The 17,903-nt window shown below is 45.6% G+C and overlaps 2 protein-coding genes across 3 annotated transcripts in view; one reads left to right on the top strand and one right to left on the bottom strand.

Moving 5' to 3' along the window:
* VILL (villin like) overlaps nt 1-13,117 on the top strand; it is a 56,495-nt gene extending 43,378 nt beyond the window's left edge. The window contains exons 15-20 of the mRNA XM_079946660.1: nt 239-384; nt 1,648-1,792; nt 3,998-4,186; nt 6,270-6,341; nt 9,189-9,443; nt 11,275-13,117. Coding sequence (XP_079802786.1) covers nt 239-384; nt 1,648-1,792; nt 3,998-4,186; nt 6,270-6,341; nt 9,189-9,443; nt 11,275-11,388 — 921 coding nt within the window. The 3' untranslated portion in view covers nt 11,389-13,117. The remainder of the gene's footprint in view (nt 1-238; nt 385-1,647; nt 1,793-3,997; nt 4,187-6,269; nt 6,342-9,188; nt 9,444-11,274) is intronic.
* Nucleotides 13,118-16,252: 3,135 nt separating this feature from the next.
* The window catches only part of PLCD1 (phospholipase C delta 1), a 67,303-nt gene continuing 65,652 nt past the window's right edge, over nt 16,253-17,903 (bottom strand). For both annotated transcript variants that reach the window (XM_079946657.1, XM_079946656.1), the window contains exon 15: nt 16,253-17,745. In XM_079946657.1, coding sequence (XP_079802783.1) covers nt 17,654-17,745 — 92 coding nt within the window. In that variant the 3' untranslated portion in view covers nt 16,253-17,653. The remainder of the gene's footprint in view (nt 17,746-17,903) is intronic.

Genomic DNA, 17,903 nt, shown 5'->3' on the forward strand with positions numbered 1-17,903 from the left:
CCCCTCTGCAAACCACTGCTCCAAATCTATGCTGTCTTCCTGCTCCTGGGAAGATCCATGATTCCTCCTCAGTGCAGACTTCCTCAGGACGGTCCCTGACACTGACTGAGTGCAGAACCCCCAGTTGTGTGGAGCAGGGCCACAGACCCTGTGGGTCCCAGTTCCACAAGTGTCCCACCCTCCCCCTGGCGTTTTGTGCCGACTCCTCATTTGCTCTGGTTTTGTGCTGCCTCTCCAGGGGTGCAGTGGGGACGAGAGAGAGATGGCCAAGAACGTGGCCGACATTATCTCCAAGAGAGACAAGCAGACCGTGCTAGAGGGCCAGGAACCAGCGGAGTTCTGGGTCGCGCTTGGAGGCAAAGCCCCCTACGCCAGCGATAAGAGGTAAGAGATGCCTGGTTCTGTAATCTCTTCAGAGAATGGGTGTGGATAAATCTGAAAAGAACATCAGGTCCGAGGTTCAATTCCCGACATCTCTAGGTAGGAGTGGGAGAGACTCGCTGCCTTAAACCCTGGAAAGCCTCTGCCAGTCAGTGTAGACAACACCAAGCAAGATGGTTGAAGGGTCTGACTCAGCATAAGCCAGGTTTCTGTAGCCGCAAATGCCCACCCACAGACTTGCCAGTGGCAAGGCAGGAGATAAAAATACATATACAATAGGAGCGTATGTGTGTTTCGGTGTGTGTTTTTCACAGCTCATAACGCTGGATATCCAGAGTAATATGCAGTCATACCTCAGAAGTCGAACGGAATCCATTCCGGAAGTCCGTTCGACTTCCAAAACATTCAAAAACCAAGGCGTGGCTTCTGATTGGTTGTAGGAAGATCCTGCAGCCAATCGGAAGCCTCGGAACCCGCATCAGATGTTCGGGTTCCAAAGAATGTTTGCAAACCAGAATACTCACTTCCGGGTTTGTGGGATTTGGGAGCCAAAACGTTCGATTCACAAGGCGTTCGACTTCCAAGGTACGGCTGTTCTTTTCCCACCAAGCCCTGACGCCTTTGCAGAAGGAAACGAAAGGAAGTCATTTGAAAGCTCTCATTCCGATATCTAAGTCGATGTGTCAAGGGCATAGATAATTTGGTGGCGGGACACACCCACCCACACCAACTTTGTCACCTCTTATTTTTATTTTATTTTATTTTACAGTGGTACCTCGGGTTACATACGCTTCAGGTTACATACACTTCAGGTCACAGACTCCGCTAACCCAGAAATATTACCTCGGGTTAAGAACTTTGCTTCAGGATGAGAACAGAAATCATACTCTGGCAGTGCGGCAGCAGCAGGAGGCCCCATTAGCTAAAGTGGTGCTTCAGGTTAAGAACAGTTTCAGGTTAAGAACGGACCTCCAGAACAAATTAAGTACTTAACCCGAGGTACCACTGTATTAAAAAAAAACCTCATGGGACAAACGCTTCTTTGTATCGCTGAACAACATTAACCTTAAAACATACAAATCTACGTCCACCGTTAGGAGGTTGGCATCCTGATTGGTAGCGGTTTAAAAGGCCGAAAGCTCACTTTCTTCCCAATTAGGAGTTAGGAGCCTGACCTCTAGTGGTTAGAATCAGCATCGGATGTTAGAAAGGGACTCCGCTTCATCTCATGCAGAGTCTCTCCCTCCCCAATATTGCGTCGTCCAGGTTCCAAGAGCAGTTTGCCCAGTACCAGCCCCGCTTGTTCGAGTGCTCCAATCAGACGGGCCGGTTCATCATGACGGAGATTGTGGATTTTTGCCAGGATGACTTGGACGAGGATGACATCATGCTACTGGACACCTGGGAGGAGGTCAGTGGAGATGAGCTATTGCTTCCGCAGAGGAGTTTTCCAAGCGTTGTGCTGCCACTGCGGCAGGTTTGCATGCATGCCTTGGGCGTGGACGCAAAGTCTCCCTCCAGAATGAACAGGGTGTTCTTCTCAGTAATAAATACCCGCCGCTCACTGAATAATATTAATTCTCTAGAACAGGGATGGGAAATCTCATCTGGCTGGCAGGGCCAGATCCTTATATTCCGTACCCACCTGTCCATCACTTGGTGTCACACTGACGTCATGCAATGATTGCTGGAACTTCAGGGTATCTCACAGGGCTTGCAATGAGCCCTGTGGGGTGATTTGAAGCACCGTTATTCAGCAGGCTTGAAGTCTCTAGTCATCAGCTGGTGGCGGTGACTTCAAGCCTGCTTTCTGCAGGTGTCGGTTGTTCCATGAGGAACGTGGTCCTGCAGCTAATTCTCTTTTTTATATTAAATTTTCAATTTTTTAAAAAATAATTTTTATTACATTTTCAATTTTTTGTAATCACAATATCCATACATAAATCAATAGGCTCAAACATCGCTCTATCTGCGCATCGACCTCCTCTCGCCCCTCTTTCTGACTTCCATACGTATTTACTTTATTCTTACCATTTCTATAGCCACTTTTTTACCTCCTCTCTTATTTTTATATTTCCCCTTATTAAATGTAAATCAGTTCCTTGTATTGTCATTACAAAACATTTCAACTCAAAATAAAAATCCCGGAGTCGTGGAGGGAGGCCTACATTCCCTTAATTCCTAAACAGGGTACAGACTTAACCCAAGTTTATTAAATTTTCTAATTTACATTTCAAAATATTCATTTAAACAACCTTAAATCAATGATTTCCCTTCTCCTCTTTCCGTAGTTCATTTTGCATACCATACATCCCTGTATATTTTACATGAACTAAACCATTCAGTAATACATTGTTTTATCCATCAAAACTCATTTACACTGTTGAATTTACCAGTGAATTTACGCTACCAGTGCTTCTAAATAAGCACAATTTTCACCCATATATTCAGTAAACATTTTCCAGTCTTCTTTAAACATACATTCTTCTTGCTCTCTTATTCTGTAAATTAAATCTGCAAACTTCGCATATTCCACCAGCTTAAGTTGCCATTCTTCTTTGGATGGGACCTCGCTCGTTTTCCATTTTGGGGCTAACAAAACACGGGCCGCAGTAGTAGCATACATAAATAACCTTTTTTGACGCCTGGGAATTTCCCTCTGAATTATCTCCAACAGAAAGGGCTCTGGAAAGTTACTTTTAAATATTATTTTTTTCAATTCATTATATATCATTTCCCTGCAGCTAATTCTCTACCTAGCATCACATACTACTACTACTACTAATAATAAATTTTATTTATACCCCACCCTCCCCAGCCAGAGTCGGGCTCAGGGCGGCTAACACCAATAAAATAAAATCACAGTAAAAACATAATAGGGGAGAAAGAGAGGGTGGGGGGGGGAATTAAAATTGTTATGTAGTGAAGTTTCACCCTGGGCCAGCAGGGGGATACTGTATATAGTTTTCACTCAGGTCTGTAGATAGTTTTCACTCAGGTCCACGTCAGTTATTTTAGGCGGGAAACGCTGGGCTGTTGTTGCTACAATGTTGACAGCTGGCTGCCTATAAAAGCAGGCCGGCTGAGCTGTTTGCAGTCAGTTTCTATTCCAGCTTACAAAATAAAGAGCTGCTTGGAGAAATCGCTGTGTCGTCTGTCATGTCTACCCACTATTCTACAAAAATACAGGTTAAAATGCAATTTTAAATGCAGCCTCATTTTAAAATAGCTGATAAATCAAGACCATAAGGGGAGGGAAACATAAGGGTCAGACTGAGTCCAGCCCAAAGGCCAGACGGAACAGCTCTGTCTTGCAGGCCCTGTGGAAAGATGTCAAGTCCAGCAAGGCCCTAGTCTCTTGTGACAGAGTGTTCCATCACGTCGGGGCCAGTGCTGAAAAGGCCCTGGCCCTAATTCAAACCAATCTAACCTCCTTGAGGCTCGGGACCTCCAAAGTGTTGTTATTTGTGGACCTTTGTACGACATCAGGTGTGTGGCAAGTGGGCCTGGTTAGGGGGAACAAGCCAAATTGGGGCAGAGTTTCCTCAGCCTTTTTCTAGCAGGGAAAAAAATGACTCTTCCTCTTTCCTCTCCATCTCCCTTTTTCCGCCTGTAGATTTTCCTTTGGGTTGGCAAAGCTTCCAACGACTATGAGAAGAAGGAGTCCATGACCTCAGCCAAAGAGTACCTGAAGACCCACCCAGCGGGAAGAGACTTGGGGACACCGATTATTGTGGTGAAACAAGGTCACGAACCCGTCAACTTCACGGGCTGGTTCACCGCTTGGGACCCGTACAAGTGGAGTGTAAGTAAAGGTAAAGGTAAAGGTACCCCTGCCCATACGGGCCAGTCTTGACAGACTCTGGGGTTGTGCGCCCATCTCACTCAAGAGGCCGGGGGCCAGCGCTGTCCGGAGACACTTCCGGGTCACGTGGCCAGCGTGACAAAGCTGCATCTGGCGAGCCAGTGCAGCACACGGAAACGCCGTTTACCTTCCCACCAGTAAGTGGTCCCTATTTATCTACTTGCACCCGGAGGTGCTTTCGAACTGCTAGGTTGGCAGGCGCTGGGACCGAGCAGCGGGAGCGCACCCCACCGCGGGGATTCGAACCGCCGACCTTTCGATCGGCAAGCCCTAGGCGCTGAGGCTTTTACCCACAGCGCCACCCGCGTCCCGCGGGTAACCGCAAGTAAAAACATCTCTGCACTGAGGCCATAGTTTGGTAGCTTATTTTTTGGTTTTTTTTAATATATTTTTTATTCAAAATTTAAACAAAACATATTATCCAGAAACATCTCACCCTTATTCCCCCCCCCCCATTTTTCCTCCCTCCCCTCCCTCCCCCCACAGAACACACCCACCCCCACCCCCCGACTTCCCTCAGTTCCAGTCTTTGATTTCTCTAAAAATGCTGTTTTCTGCATGTTACACAGTTGTATAGATCCCCAAACTATTTAGCTGATTATTATCAATAAAAGGTTTCTGAATGTTTATTCAAAACCAGCCAAGGAGTCCAGTTCGCTTTGTTGCGTCTTCAAATACTTTTTAAAGGGTTCCCATTCATCTTTAAAGACATAGTTATCCTTGTCCTGTAGCTTGTATGTCAGTTTTGCCAGTTCTGCATAGTTCATCAATTTTTCTTGCCATGATTCTTTAGTTGGGACCTGTTTTTAATTCCACAGAAAGTTGCGCATTTCAAGAGCTCTCTCTCGTTCCACTAGAAACTGGGCTGCTCTGCCTCAGCTTCTGTGACACCTGAGCAGGCAAGCCAATCAGAGCCAGCAAATTGGTGACTCCTCCCTCTCAAGCGCCAGACAAGCGCCATGACAACAGAGCAACACGTCTACCATTTTGCTGCTAAATGATGCTCACTCAATGTGCATGTTCACTAGAACAGGAGTGGGGCAGCTTTTTTGGCCTGAGAACTCGGTCCAGAATTGGACCGCACACTGCAGGGCAGTTTTAACAGATGGGCCGTGCTACCTGTCTGGTATCATATGGTGCAGTGAAGGCTGGTCCATCAGGGTAAATGGAGCACTGCCCTATCTTCTTCCTTCTTCTTTGGCAATCCCTCGTAGCCGAGTAAGATTGTCTTCCATAAACACAGTCTTAACATTGAGTCCGTAAGTAACTGTGGAGGCTAATTCTGGATCCATATGTCCTTCCATAGTGGGGACATAGGTTTCTAGGCGGGAGTTGATCACGGTGAGGGTTTGCCGAACGTGCCTTCCTCTGAGCACATTTCTCCCTTTCATCCTGAGTTCGAGTGTCTTCAAAGCCCATGGCTCCTTTGGTAAAGGCAGTTCTCCAATTGGAGTGCTCTCAGGCAAGTGTCTCCCAGTTGTTGGTGTTTATACTACTTTTTTTTTTAGATTTCCCTTGAGAGAGTCTTTAAACCTCTTTTGTTGTCCCCTGGCATTATGCTTTCCATTCTTAAGTTGGGAATAGAGTAGCTGCTTTTGGAAGACGATAATCGGGCATCTGCACAACATGACCAGTCCAATGAAGTTGATGTTGAAGAATCATTGCTTCAACACTGGTGATCTTTGCTTCTTCCAGTACAACTTCAGCTGCTTCCACCAGCCCAGAAGGTGCCCTTGCCTCTCAACTTTTTCCTCCTTAGTCTGTGTTGCCTTTGCAGAACTCAGCAAGGAGGAAGGGGACAAAACTAGAATTTGTTGGCTCTGCCTGCCATTGGCTCTGGCGCCACCTACTGTCAGCCTCCTGCCTTGCACCCCATCTGCCCCAATGAGCACCAGACACCACTGCTTAAGTGCTGATTTGGAAAACAAGGTCTCGCGTCAAAGTTGCAACCGCCTTTCTCTTTGGGTAACTAAGGCTTCCTTGCAGATCACATAGCAGCGATTTTCCTTTCCTTTCCTCTCAGGATGGCATGTCGTCCTACGAGGAGATTAAGAGCAGCTTGGGAAAAGTAGCCACCATTTCGGAGATCACCATGGTGAGTAAGCCCAGGGTGGAAGCTGCAGCTTCCTTGTGCAGAGGTTGCATCCGCTTCTCTACAGCAGGGGCCGGAAACATTGTCAATCAGTGGGCGGGGCCGGCCACTTATCAGTCACCTGATGTCACAACAGTGTCAGGTGACTGAAAGTAAACCTCTTCCTTTGTGGGCACAGCTTGAGTTACGACTGCATAGGAAGGTTGTTTGCATGACTGGCTTGCATCAAGTCCAGATCCCAGCTGGCTTGCTGTGAACACCGATTACCGTATTTTTCGCTCTATAAGACGCACCAGACCACAAGATGCACCTAGTTTTTGGAGGAGGAAAACAAGAAAAAAAATATTCTGAATCTCAGAAGCCAGAACAGCAAGAGGGATCGCTGCGCAGTGAAAGCAGCAATCCCTCTTGCTGTTCTGGCTTCTGGGATAGCTGCGCAGCCTACATTTGCTCCATAAGACGCACACACATTTCCCCTTACTTTTTAGGAGGGAAAAAGTGAGTCTTATAGAGCAAAAAATACGGTAGCTGGCCAGCGCTTTGAGCCAGCCTGATTCCGTCAGGGTTACGCTGTGCTAGGGGGTTCCCCATCGACAACTCCACCGTTCAGGCTCTCCCAGCAGCCACGTGCCATTTTAGGGGGTGAAACTTAAATTTTAGCAAATTTCTTTTCTTGTTTTCTTTTTAAAATTTTTATTAATTTTCTTTTTTCTCATTACAAATATACTTATAACATACAATTTACATAACATCTCTCCCTTCCTCCCTTTGGACTTCCCTCAACTTCCATTTCTGATTTATTATCCTCCTTATTATATTCTGGTATTTTCTACAAATATCATATTTTTCCTTTTATTACATTATTTATTCCCTATCGATAAAGTTGTGAATGTTTATTTAAATCCTACCATCAAGTCAATGTTCTTTTTTTGTTTCTGCAAATATAATATAAAGCGTTCCCACTCTTTTTCAAAAAAAGAGTGAAGGGTCCTTTGGGTGTAAAGAATTCAAATTTGCTGTTATTTTTGTGACTGGACAACATTTAGCTCGGTGAGTCTACATTTAATGAAGAAGCCCATAAACTGCCTTTGGAAAACCAAATAATTTTAATTTCACCTTCTGAAAATGTCAGGTAACGCTAAATACTACTGCTGCTGCTGCTACTAAATATATAATATACCTGCAAGTACTTGGCACTTTTAATGATTTCTTTGCAATTTTTATGCACATTTTACTTACCGAGCAAAACTAAATTGTGCTAATTTAACCGAAATATATTTTGAATCCTCAAGCCGTGCTACAACTTCTTAGCATGCCTCGTTTTTGGAATTTGAAAGTTGAGAAACCCTAATGCTGTACAGCTTGATCAGTGTTAATAGCAATACTCACTTGTCAAGGAACCATCAGAGGCACAATTTAAAGGTTCCCAGTTGGCCGGATGAGACAGGTGGGTGTGGTTCTGAGGAAATGACCTCATTGGCCAAACCGATCCCCTTGCTGGGCTGATTTGGCCCACGGGCCAGAGGTTGCCCACCATTCCTTGACAGCCTGAACTTGCATAAAGCAAAGGGGGTCTTCATGTAAGTGCCCAGTGGTACTCAGGAAGCAGAAGGTCCCAGGTTCAACAATCATCTCCAGGTAGAGGCTGGGAGAGACTCCTGATCTGAAACCCTGGAGAGCTGCTGCCAGTCAGTGTAGACAACACTGACCTAAGTGTGCCTCACTACAAGACTATTTCCTAGGTGCAAAAGGGTGCAGCAAGAAGCTTGAACTTCACTGCCTACCGAAGGCTGGCTCTCACGTCCTGCCGAAATTTGAGGGCCAGCTGTTAGGATTTTTTTTTAACTGATAAATGTTGGAGCAAATAAGGACAAAGGAACAAGCATAGGATAAAACATCTGGATAAAATACAAGATTAAACACGGATAATGGATGGATAAAAACTGATAGTTAAAACAGATAAAAACTAAAAACAAATAAAAACATGCAGTTAAAACAACTGTAAGAGCGTAAGAACTAAAAGACTCGCAGTTAAAACGACTATGAGAGGCTGCAGAGTAGAAGCCTCTGAAATAGAGGGCACTCACAGCATTAGAAACTGATGTGCAAATATGGTTAAAACAGACAATTAAAACAATGTACAACAATAAATTTAGAAACAATGTGCAACAATAAGCTATCCCAGGGAGTTGACTCAGAGTCACCCATGGAACCAGGACGCAGGTGGCGCTGTGGGTTAAAGCCTCAGCGCCTAGGACTTGCCGATCGAAAGGTCGGCGGTTCGAATCCCTGCGGCGGGGTGCGCTCCCGCTGCTCGGTCCCAGCGCCTGCCAACCTAGCAGTTCGAAAGCACCTCCGGGTGCAAGTAGATAAATAGGGACCGCTTACCAGCGGGAAGGTAAACGGCGTTTCCGTGTGCGGCTCTGGCTCGCCAGAGCAGCGATGTCACGCTGGCCACGTGACCCGGAAGTGTCTCCGGACAGCGCTGGCCCCCGGCCTCTTGAGTGAGATGGGCGCACAACCCCAGAGTCTGTCAAGACTGGCCCGTACGGGCAGGGGTACCTTTACCTTTACCCTTTACCACCCATGGAACCAAGTTTGGGGATTCTCATGCCGGACTATATTGAGTTGGGCAATGGTCTGCGCCTACAGATTTTATTTATATGTTTTGTTTTGGTTTTGTTTGTTTGTTTTGTTTTGTCTGTGACCATAATACAGTTCATTCAGAAGGGCCAGCTGAATGTGGCAAGGAACTTCTGGCTGGCCAATGCTCCTCAGCAAGGTGTGCTTGCCCCATGTGAAATGTGCAGAGTGTCCTCCTGTTCACGGGCTTTTCCTATATTTTTGCAGGACCTTAAAAATGCCAACGTGAACAACAGGAATGCCAGCAGTAAGCCTGCCCCCAATTCAGCCGTTTCGGAGACTGAAAGGAGGTCGCCAGTACACCAACCGCCCTCAAGCAACGGTGGTGGCAGCGGCGGCAGCTACAACAACAACAACCCCACCTCCGTGGAAACCAATGGGACTGGCGCATATCACAGAGATGCTTTGATCAACAAGACGGTGGATGACCTTCCAGAGGGAGTGGACCCCACCAAGAAAGAGGTAGGTGAACACACCGAATATTGTTTATCTTGATGATTGAGTGGCGCGCTCCCTGGTCGTTTCTCACATTGTTTTCACCCAAGCACTGTCGCTGGCACAGGAAACAGCTATGTGAAAAGGGCAGCTCACATGAACAACACATGAGGCACTTAAAAGACACATTTGAGTGCAGTCAAGAGAGGGTGTTAGGAATAAGTCACACAGAATAAGGGAGGTTAACGTTTTATTAAAAGGAACAAGGTCTGTTTGGCAACGCCAGGCCTAAGGAGCACAGCAATAATGTTGGCCTTGCGTCTATGAGAGCCAGTGTGGTGTAGTGGTTAAGAGCGGTGGACTCGTAATCTGGTGAACTGGGTTCGCTTCCCCGCTCCTCCACCTGCAGCTGCTGGGTGACCTTGGGCTAGTCGCACTTCTCTGAAGTCTCTCAGCCCCACTCACCTCACAGAGTGTTTGTTGTGGGGGAGGAAGGGAAAGGAGATTGTTAGCCGCTTTGAGACTCCTTAAAAGGTAAAGGTAAAGGTACCCCTGCCCGTACGGGCCAGTCTTGACAGACTCTGGGGTTGTGCGCCCATCTCACTTAAGAGGCCAGGGGCCAGCGCTGTCCGGAGACACTTCCGGGTCACGCGGCCAGCGTGACATCACTGCTCTGGCGAGCCAGAGCCGCACACGGAAACGCCGTTTACCTTCCCGCTGGTAAGCGGTCCCTATTTATCTACTTGCACCCGGAGGTGCTTTCGAACTGCTAGGTTGGCAGGCGCTGGGACCGAGCAGCGGGAGCGCACCCCGCCGCAGGGATTCGAACCGCCGACCTTTCGATCGGCAAGCCCTAGGCGCTGAGGCTTTAACCCACAGCGCCACCTGCGTCCCAAGCTAGACTCCTTAGGGTAGACTCCTTAGGGTAGTGATAAAGCGGAATATCAAATCCAAACTCTTCTTCTTCTGTGAGTCAGTTTGGAAACCAAAGGTCCCCTGGTCTTGCATGCAAGGGACATTAGGACATCAGAAGATGCTGTGCTGGACCAAGACACAGGCCTTTTGAGTACAGTGTCCTGTTTCCTAAGCACCCATCCAGGTGCTTAGGGAGCGCATGGTCCTTGTGAGTGGTAGCCAAGCATAGCTTTATCCTCCATGGCCACATACCTAATCCTCTTTTAAAGGCCCCTGAGCTGGTGTTTAGGACGGCGAATGTGCCGCAGTCCTTGGTATGCGACAGCCTGAAAATTCCTGCCACCCTCTTGATCTCAAGAGAGGTTAAAAAGTGGTTGGAATGCAGATTGACCCTAATGTTGGTAGTTTCCTGCCCCAAATGTACTGTATATTGGAGGCAAGTATGTTAGGAGGACCCAATATGTGTCTCTGCTTTCTTTATCCACTAGGTGGTGCTGTGTGTTATTGTTACTACTACTACTACTATTTTATCATCATCACCATTATCATCATCAGTGCTTTTTTTCTAAAAAATGTTTAGGGTTACTCTCATTTTGACTCAAGATAACCGCCATTTATAGTTCAATTCGGGGGAAATAAATACAGTAAATGGACAAAAGTACAAAGATTCACAAAATGTTTAGATGTATGCTTACCCCAGCATACCCCCAGAAAAAACCACACTGATTATTATTATTATTTCATTCATTCATTCATTCATTCATTCATTCATTCATTCATTCAAGTTGTATACCGCCCTTCCTCTGTTGATCTTGGTGCAGTTCACAACATAAAAATACAATATTATTTTAAAAATGCATAATAGAAACAAGAACAGAACAATCCCATAATCCCTCAGGCTTCTCCCCTCACTTGTTTCCTTTTCCTCTCACTCTCTTTGCAGCACTACCTGTCTGACGCAGATTTTTATGACATCTTTGGGAAGACCAAGGACGAATTCTACCAGATGCCCAGGTGGAAGCAGCAGAATGAGAAGAAACAATTTGGACTCTTTTGAGCGAAGGAGCTTTCAGCCTGCACACCTGCCTGCCGGCTGGCTGGCTCCTTAGAACTCATTTTGGGATAACTCCACAGGGGTGGAAGGAAGTGAGCCTGGATAAAAGGTGCTTCCCTCCGTCATCGCCCCCACTACCAAAAAGGACTATTTAAAGAAACCTCTCTCTCTCTCTCTCTCTCTTGAAATCAGTTTTGGCAAAGGCTTGGTAGATTATTTCCTTCCCCCAGCACCTGTGCCACTGAAAACGGCCACCTCCTTTGCCTGTCAAGCTTTTTATAATTTATCTGTGTGGGGAGAAAGTTCCTTGCATTTTATGAGTTTGGAAATTCAGGGATTGCACGTGAAGTTGTAAGCTTCAGGCAATGTTGAAGGGAAATGAAAGACTGGCCTCTAGGGCTGATTCTGGACTCTCTGGAAGTTTGGAAGGGGAAAAGTCTCTCTCTCTCTCTCTCTCTCTCTCTCTCTCTCTCTCTCTCACACACACACACACACACACTGAAATACACTTGGAGTCAAGAGTGACTTTCATGCTCTTTATTCAGCTCATAGTGGTGAGGAGGAATGGAAGTTCCCCCACAATATCTGCTTTATATACATTATTTACACAATGGGCCCCACGTGATTGGCTAATTCCAGGATTCTCCTGTAGGCCAATTAGGTTGTGGATTCACTTCCACCTGGAGCTGGATTGGGTGGCTCCTGCGGACCAATCATACTGCTGCATTGTTCTAGGACCAATCAGACTGCTGCATTCTGAATCCTATTGTTCTAGGACCAATCAGACTGCTGCATTTTGCATCCTATTCAACTCAATACATAACACACATACACACACCCCTTAGTTATGCAGCAACTGGCCTCCAATCTGAAGGCATGGAATTGAATACCCTGACCCATCCTCTCTTCCTCCTTTGTAAAGCAGTGCTGAGTGCAGTTGCCTCAGGCGGCAGATGCTGAGGGGCAGACAGCAACAGCAAGATGTCGGGAGGACAGACCCCCATATGTTGCCCTCTGGTACAGTGGAGGACAGTTTCCACCCTGTTGAAGTTCAGTCTGGTTGGCTTCCCTACATGGAATTGAGAGGACAGCGCCATCTTGTCCTTTGCCTCAGGCGGCCATGTTTTGGGCAACGCACTAGTGACCTCATCTGGGGCCAGGGAAAATTGTATCGCTCAAGTTTTGTTGTGTTTTTGGAGCGGTTAAGGGATATGAAGAGGAGGGAATCCCATGTGAACTGTCTGGGGTCACAGTCTTGACTACAGTTGCTAGGTTTATCATTGTTATATTCCCAGCCAGGCTAGGAGTGAGATGCTGGTAAAGTAACCGCTCTCATTTCGCTGGCAAATAAGGAGGTGAGGGATTTGGGTGAATATCACAATATGATGATCAGGATATGATCAAGCTTCCTAAAGAGTCTTAAATAATGAGAATTATAGGTCTTGGGCTTAACGTTTGTGGTACCCTAGATTGCTCCATGAATGTTTGTGGTACCCTAGAGTAAGGTTGCACCCTGAGGGTTGTAACTCCACACAGCTTTTCTCCTCAAGGATTAATGGCACCTTTTCTCATCCAAAGGCCTCAAAGGCCTTTCAGACCCTACATCCAGAAAAAACAGCACCAGTGGCAAAGGAATTCACACATTCCCCACAATTTCCATCACAACCACCTGTGGCCATTTCACTTTGTTCATTTCCGTGCCATGATTTTGAAATAAAACAAATCACAGTGACCGGTGGCGTACGTTTTTCATAAATCTACATGCGGTAGCTTCATTCGTGATGAAATCAGCAAGTGAAACTGGGGCGCTTCTGTTTTGTCTTCCCTTTTGTCCCCAAGAGGAAGGACTTGTGGTCAATCCCACCATGGTTTATCATGTGGTAGAGCTCCATGAATGACTTCCCAGTCTTGGAACAGGAGAAGGAACCAGTGTCTGGGTAGGAGACCCTGACATGGAGGTTAAAACATACATAGAGCCACAATAGTAGTTGCCAACCTATTTTGGCCAGTGAGCCATTTGGACTCTTGAGACGTTGCTGTTGGCGTCAGTAACAAAATGGCTGCCATCGGGCATAATACAAAATGGCTGCCGTGTCTGAAAGAGCAGAAAATGCTCCCGCCATCATTGGGGGGGGAAAGACTTCATTGTCCCCTGCCATGCTTGCTCAAAGAGCAGTTTCTTGAACCTCTCCTCTGTTCAGAACAGATGGGAGGGTAGGTGTACAATCCTGCCATTCAAGAAAAAGTGAGCATTTTTAGGGGGGGGGTGGCAGAGTTCAAGGTAGGAGAGCTTGAGCTAAGCCAGTTTAGTTGGCCATGTGCATTTACACATCAGGTGAACCCAGTAAGAAAAATAAACAGGAAAAGATGAGGCAGTGAAACACGATTTTTTTTTTTCCATTTTAATTACAATTAAAAAATATATTATTTATATCATACTCTTCTCAGCCCTCTAACTCTGTAGCTTTATATGGCATTTTTTAATTTAAAAAAACCGCAATATAAAAGTCAGTTTTGTTTGCAGAATGATTGGGTTATATCTCGCTAAGCCGTACTCGAAGGCAGATCCGCTGAAATAAAGGGACTTTCATTAGCTGCACTCGCCAGTTCCAGTGGGTCTACTCAACAGTATGACTGACATGGGATATAACCCATTTTGTCATGTCAGGGCAAGAAGTGGGAGCATTGGTGTTGTTGGGCAAACTACTTTTGTCGTGTAAACAACAGGAGCACAACAGTACAAGACTGCAAATGATAGGCTGACATTGTGCATTGCAGGGAGTTGGAGTCTAGAAGAATTGGCCTTTTCTATCCAGATGTTTTGGACTTCGGCTCACATCACTGCTGTAGTCTAAAGCACCTGCAAGACCCCAATTGGAGAAGGCTAATTTTTTTTTGGATGACAACTCTATGATTCTATGTCTTACACAAGCCCAAAATCCCCATTGGATTCAGCTATTGCATTATGACACAGTCAGGGCTCCAGTTATGGAATATCTGTTAAAAACTACAGTTGCATCTCAACCATCGTCTCAACCATTCTTCAAGTTTACCACCCTGTGATTGTCTTCTACACAAACAGAATAAGGCTGGGGCAGTTATAAGGTCCCAATCCATTTTTTTAAAAGTGCTAGACCAGGACCTTACAGTTACCGCAATAAGGCATTACGTGGCTTTTCCATTGCAAAACCTCAGATGGAAGTGTTTGTGGGGAACGCCGTTCATCATAATGCCTTGAGAAATGAGATAATGTTCGCCGTAAGAAAGGGAAAACGTAACAGCTTTTAGAAACCACCTTCCCGTTTAATAAATTTGCAGTGCGTTTCGTGAAAGTGGCTCTCAGGATTCCACCCCTCCCCCAAATAATATATATATATATATATATATATATATATATATATATATATATATGGCAAAGCCTAACCCCAAACAAGAGGCTATGTTGGGTTAGAGGCACATGGATTTCCATGACACAGGATGAGTTCCTGTCTACACTGAGCCCCTGCCCTATAACAATGCAGACCCCATTTTGCAGATGAGAAGATTGGAGGTGGTGGCCATTTTGTCAGGAGGCTGGCCAAGTCTCGAAATTCGCACTGAGAGGCAGCGAAAATGCTTGAGGAAAGAAGCCGGTGCCAACTTTGCTGACAAATGAACACCTCGATCCTGACAGGTGATCTACCCTGAGAGAGCAACTCTCCGCAAATCGAGGAATTCAAGTTGAGATCACAGATTCTCTCAGTCGGATCACTTTCAGGCACATCTGCTTTGATGTGGAACTGCAAACTGGCCAGCGCTGTTGACCAATTCTTACGTCTTGAAATGAAATCAGGGGCCTTTGGCATTTGGCAAAGCACCACAGTATAGTCACCTAAGTCTGAAGCAAGCTTTGGGCCTGTTCTCATGAGATAAGATTGCGTGTAAATGAGCCTTCAGCCTCCGCAGATTGTTTAAAAGGATTCTGCTCAGTGAAAAGCAACGGTTCTCCACTCTTTTCAATCCAATGTGAGTTTTAGAGGCTGGGACCACATATAAAATAAGAGGATTTGGTAAGACATTGTCAGTAGCATAGCATTTTCACAATTTGCTATAGATCACAGTGTAACATGCAGCAAAGATCCAGAGCCATTTAAAACTCGTAGATATCACTGAGAGAATTAGGTGCATATTTAAGTCTTTCCCACTGAAATCTACAGAATGCTTAAAAAGCATTCGGCTTTAGATGGATTGAGGGCATGGATTTTGTAGTGTATCTCACATGTAATGTAAAAGAGGCAGAATGGTGGCACAACAGGACTCTGATTCAAAGCTTTTCGATGTGAGGTTATATAAACTCTCCAAAAGTTTCCAGTCCTCACCATTTCACAGAAAACCTTAGATACAATTGCATCATGTTCAAAAACAGTAGTAATTCAGAACCAGCTGGGGGGAACCCAATATTTGAAACAACAGAATTAGCATATTTTATATCAGTCAGTTTCTTTCAAGCGGCTGAATTTGCTAATGTTGGGATAAATTTCCACAGGCAACAATCATCTTTGGATAATGGCCTATGAGATTGATTAAACCCCAGTCTATATCCTCACCCCCTTCAAATTCAGAACCGTTTCCAAGCTACTAAGAAAAGAGAGGGTGTGACTGTACAATGGACCTGCTCTCCTTGGTTGCTTTCGCCTAAAAATAATGTAATAATTAATTATAAAAAGATCAAACAAAATTACAAAATTTACAAAAAAGTAGCATCTAGCAAATTCACAACGTGATGATTGATGCAATTGCCTCAGCTTCTAAAACTGAAAAAGCCCAATACCCTGACACTGTTTTGGGAAAGTTCAAGGACAGTGCTTACGTCTTAATGTCTAAAAAAAAATTAAAAATCACATTTTTACAGTATGAAATCCGGCTGGGAGTACATTGCTGGTCCACTCTAGCGCAGCAGAAACACAGAATGTAACACTGGCCCCAGAAATCAGCTTCTTGAGAATCTCTTGTTTCAGCCAATGGGTAAATTATGACTTAAAAGGTGAGTGATGCCCGGTTAAATTTCAGAAGTCGGAGAAGTTGCAAAGGAGGGATTTGGGCTGTTGCTAGAGGTAGTATTAAACATTGCGCAAGTCTGCTTAATTTGAATGATTTACACAGCTTGCAGCACCCAGCAGCGGAATGTGCGCTTTCTTAAAACGATGTGTACATCGTTCAACAACTTTCCTTAGCTTTCAAAATTGCATTGGAAATTGCCTTTACGCTTTTAAGCTTGCCTTACTTATCATGAGGACTGGAAACTTAAAAAAAATGAAAACCCTGAAAGGTGACGTCAGGAAGAACTGGCGCCTTGCTGCCGGAAAGCAAAGGAAGTCAGTAATCATCGGACATAAGGGAGGAAACAGAGGCATGGAAACAAGCGGAAAGGACACAGAAGTGCAGAAGCCACATCTTGGATCTGACTCAGAACATGCCTTGAAGCCAGTGCTACAGTCCAGGTGAGGTCTTCAGAGACAACAGAGGGGGGGACTGTGGCCAGTGTGTGGACCTCCCAGCCTTAAAGGACTGAAGTAACAATCTCCTGCGCCTGTCCTTATCTTAATTTTCGTGCTTCATGATTGAAAAGTTGACTCTTTTTCTCCTTTCTCTCAGAAACAGCAGCTAGGATAAGGAGGAGGGGTCAGCAAACTTTTTCATCAGGGGGGCGGTCCACAGTCCCTCAGACCTTGTGAGGGGCCGGACTATATTTTGAAAAGAAAATGAACGAATTCCTATGCCCCACAAATAACCCAGAGATGCATTTTAAATAAAAAGCACACATTCTACTCATGTAAAAACGCCAGGCAGGCCCCACAAATAACCCAGAGATGCATTTTAAATAAAAGGAGACATTCTACTCATGTAGAAACACACTAATTCCCAGACCGTCCGCGGGCCGGATTGAGAAGGCGATTGGGCCGGATCCTGCCCCCGGGCCTTAGTTTGCCTGCCCATGATAAGGAGGATAGCCTAGCTTCCCAACCACAACAGAACATGGCCTTTTACAGGCACTTGGAGCAGCAATTCTCCATGATGCTTTCTAAACGCTGCAAGGCAGTTTGCAGAACGACCTCTGTGGTGGTTGGCTCGACTCATTTGTCCATTTCCGAGGATGTTGTGGGGATTCCACATCGGCTAAAAACCAGGGTAGTGTTTGTGGTCTCTCTCTTCCCAGCTTGGTAGGCAAGTTCATTTGGAAAGGGAAAGCAGGGACCTCTCCCTTGAGCGGTCCGAGAAAACTGTCTTTTTAGTAAGCATCCGTAATATTGATGTGGACAAAGAGCGTGGCAGAAGGGTACTGGTCTCCGTTCTTCGTCAAGAGATGAATGTGGCGATAGCCTGGAGTTTATGAGAGAGAGAGAGAGAGAGAGAGAGAGATTATATTGTCGTGTTCTCTTCACTTGGTGTATTTAAATAGCTGGCACTGGGAGTGGCGACAATCAGACTCACACATGCCAGGGGAACTAGAGGACGCAACATAGAGATGGGGGAGAAAT

This window comes from Podarcis cretensis, assembly GCF_951804945.1.
Source record: "Podarcis cretensis genome assembly, chromosome: 12".
Lineage (NCBI taxonomy): Eukaryota > Metazoa > Chordata > Lepidosauria > Squamata > Lacertidae > Podarcis > Podarcis cretensis.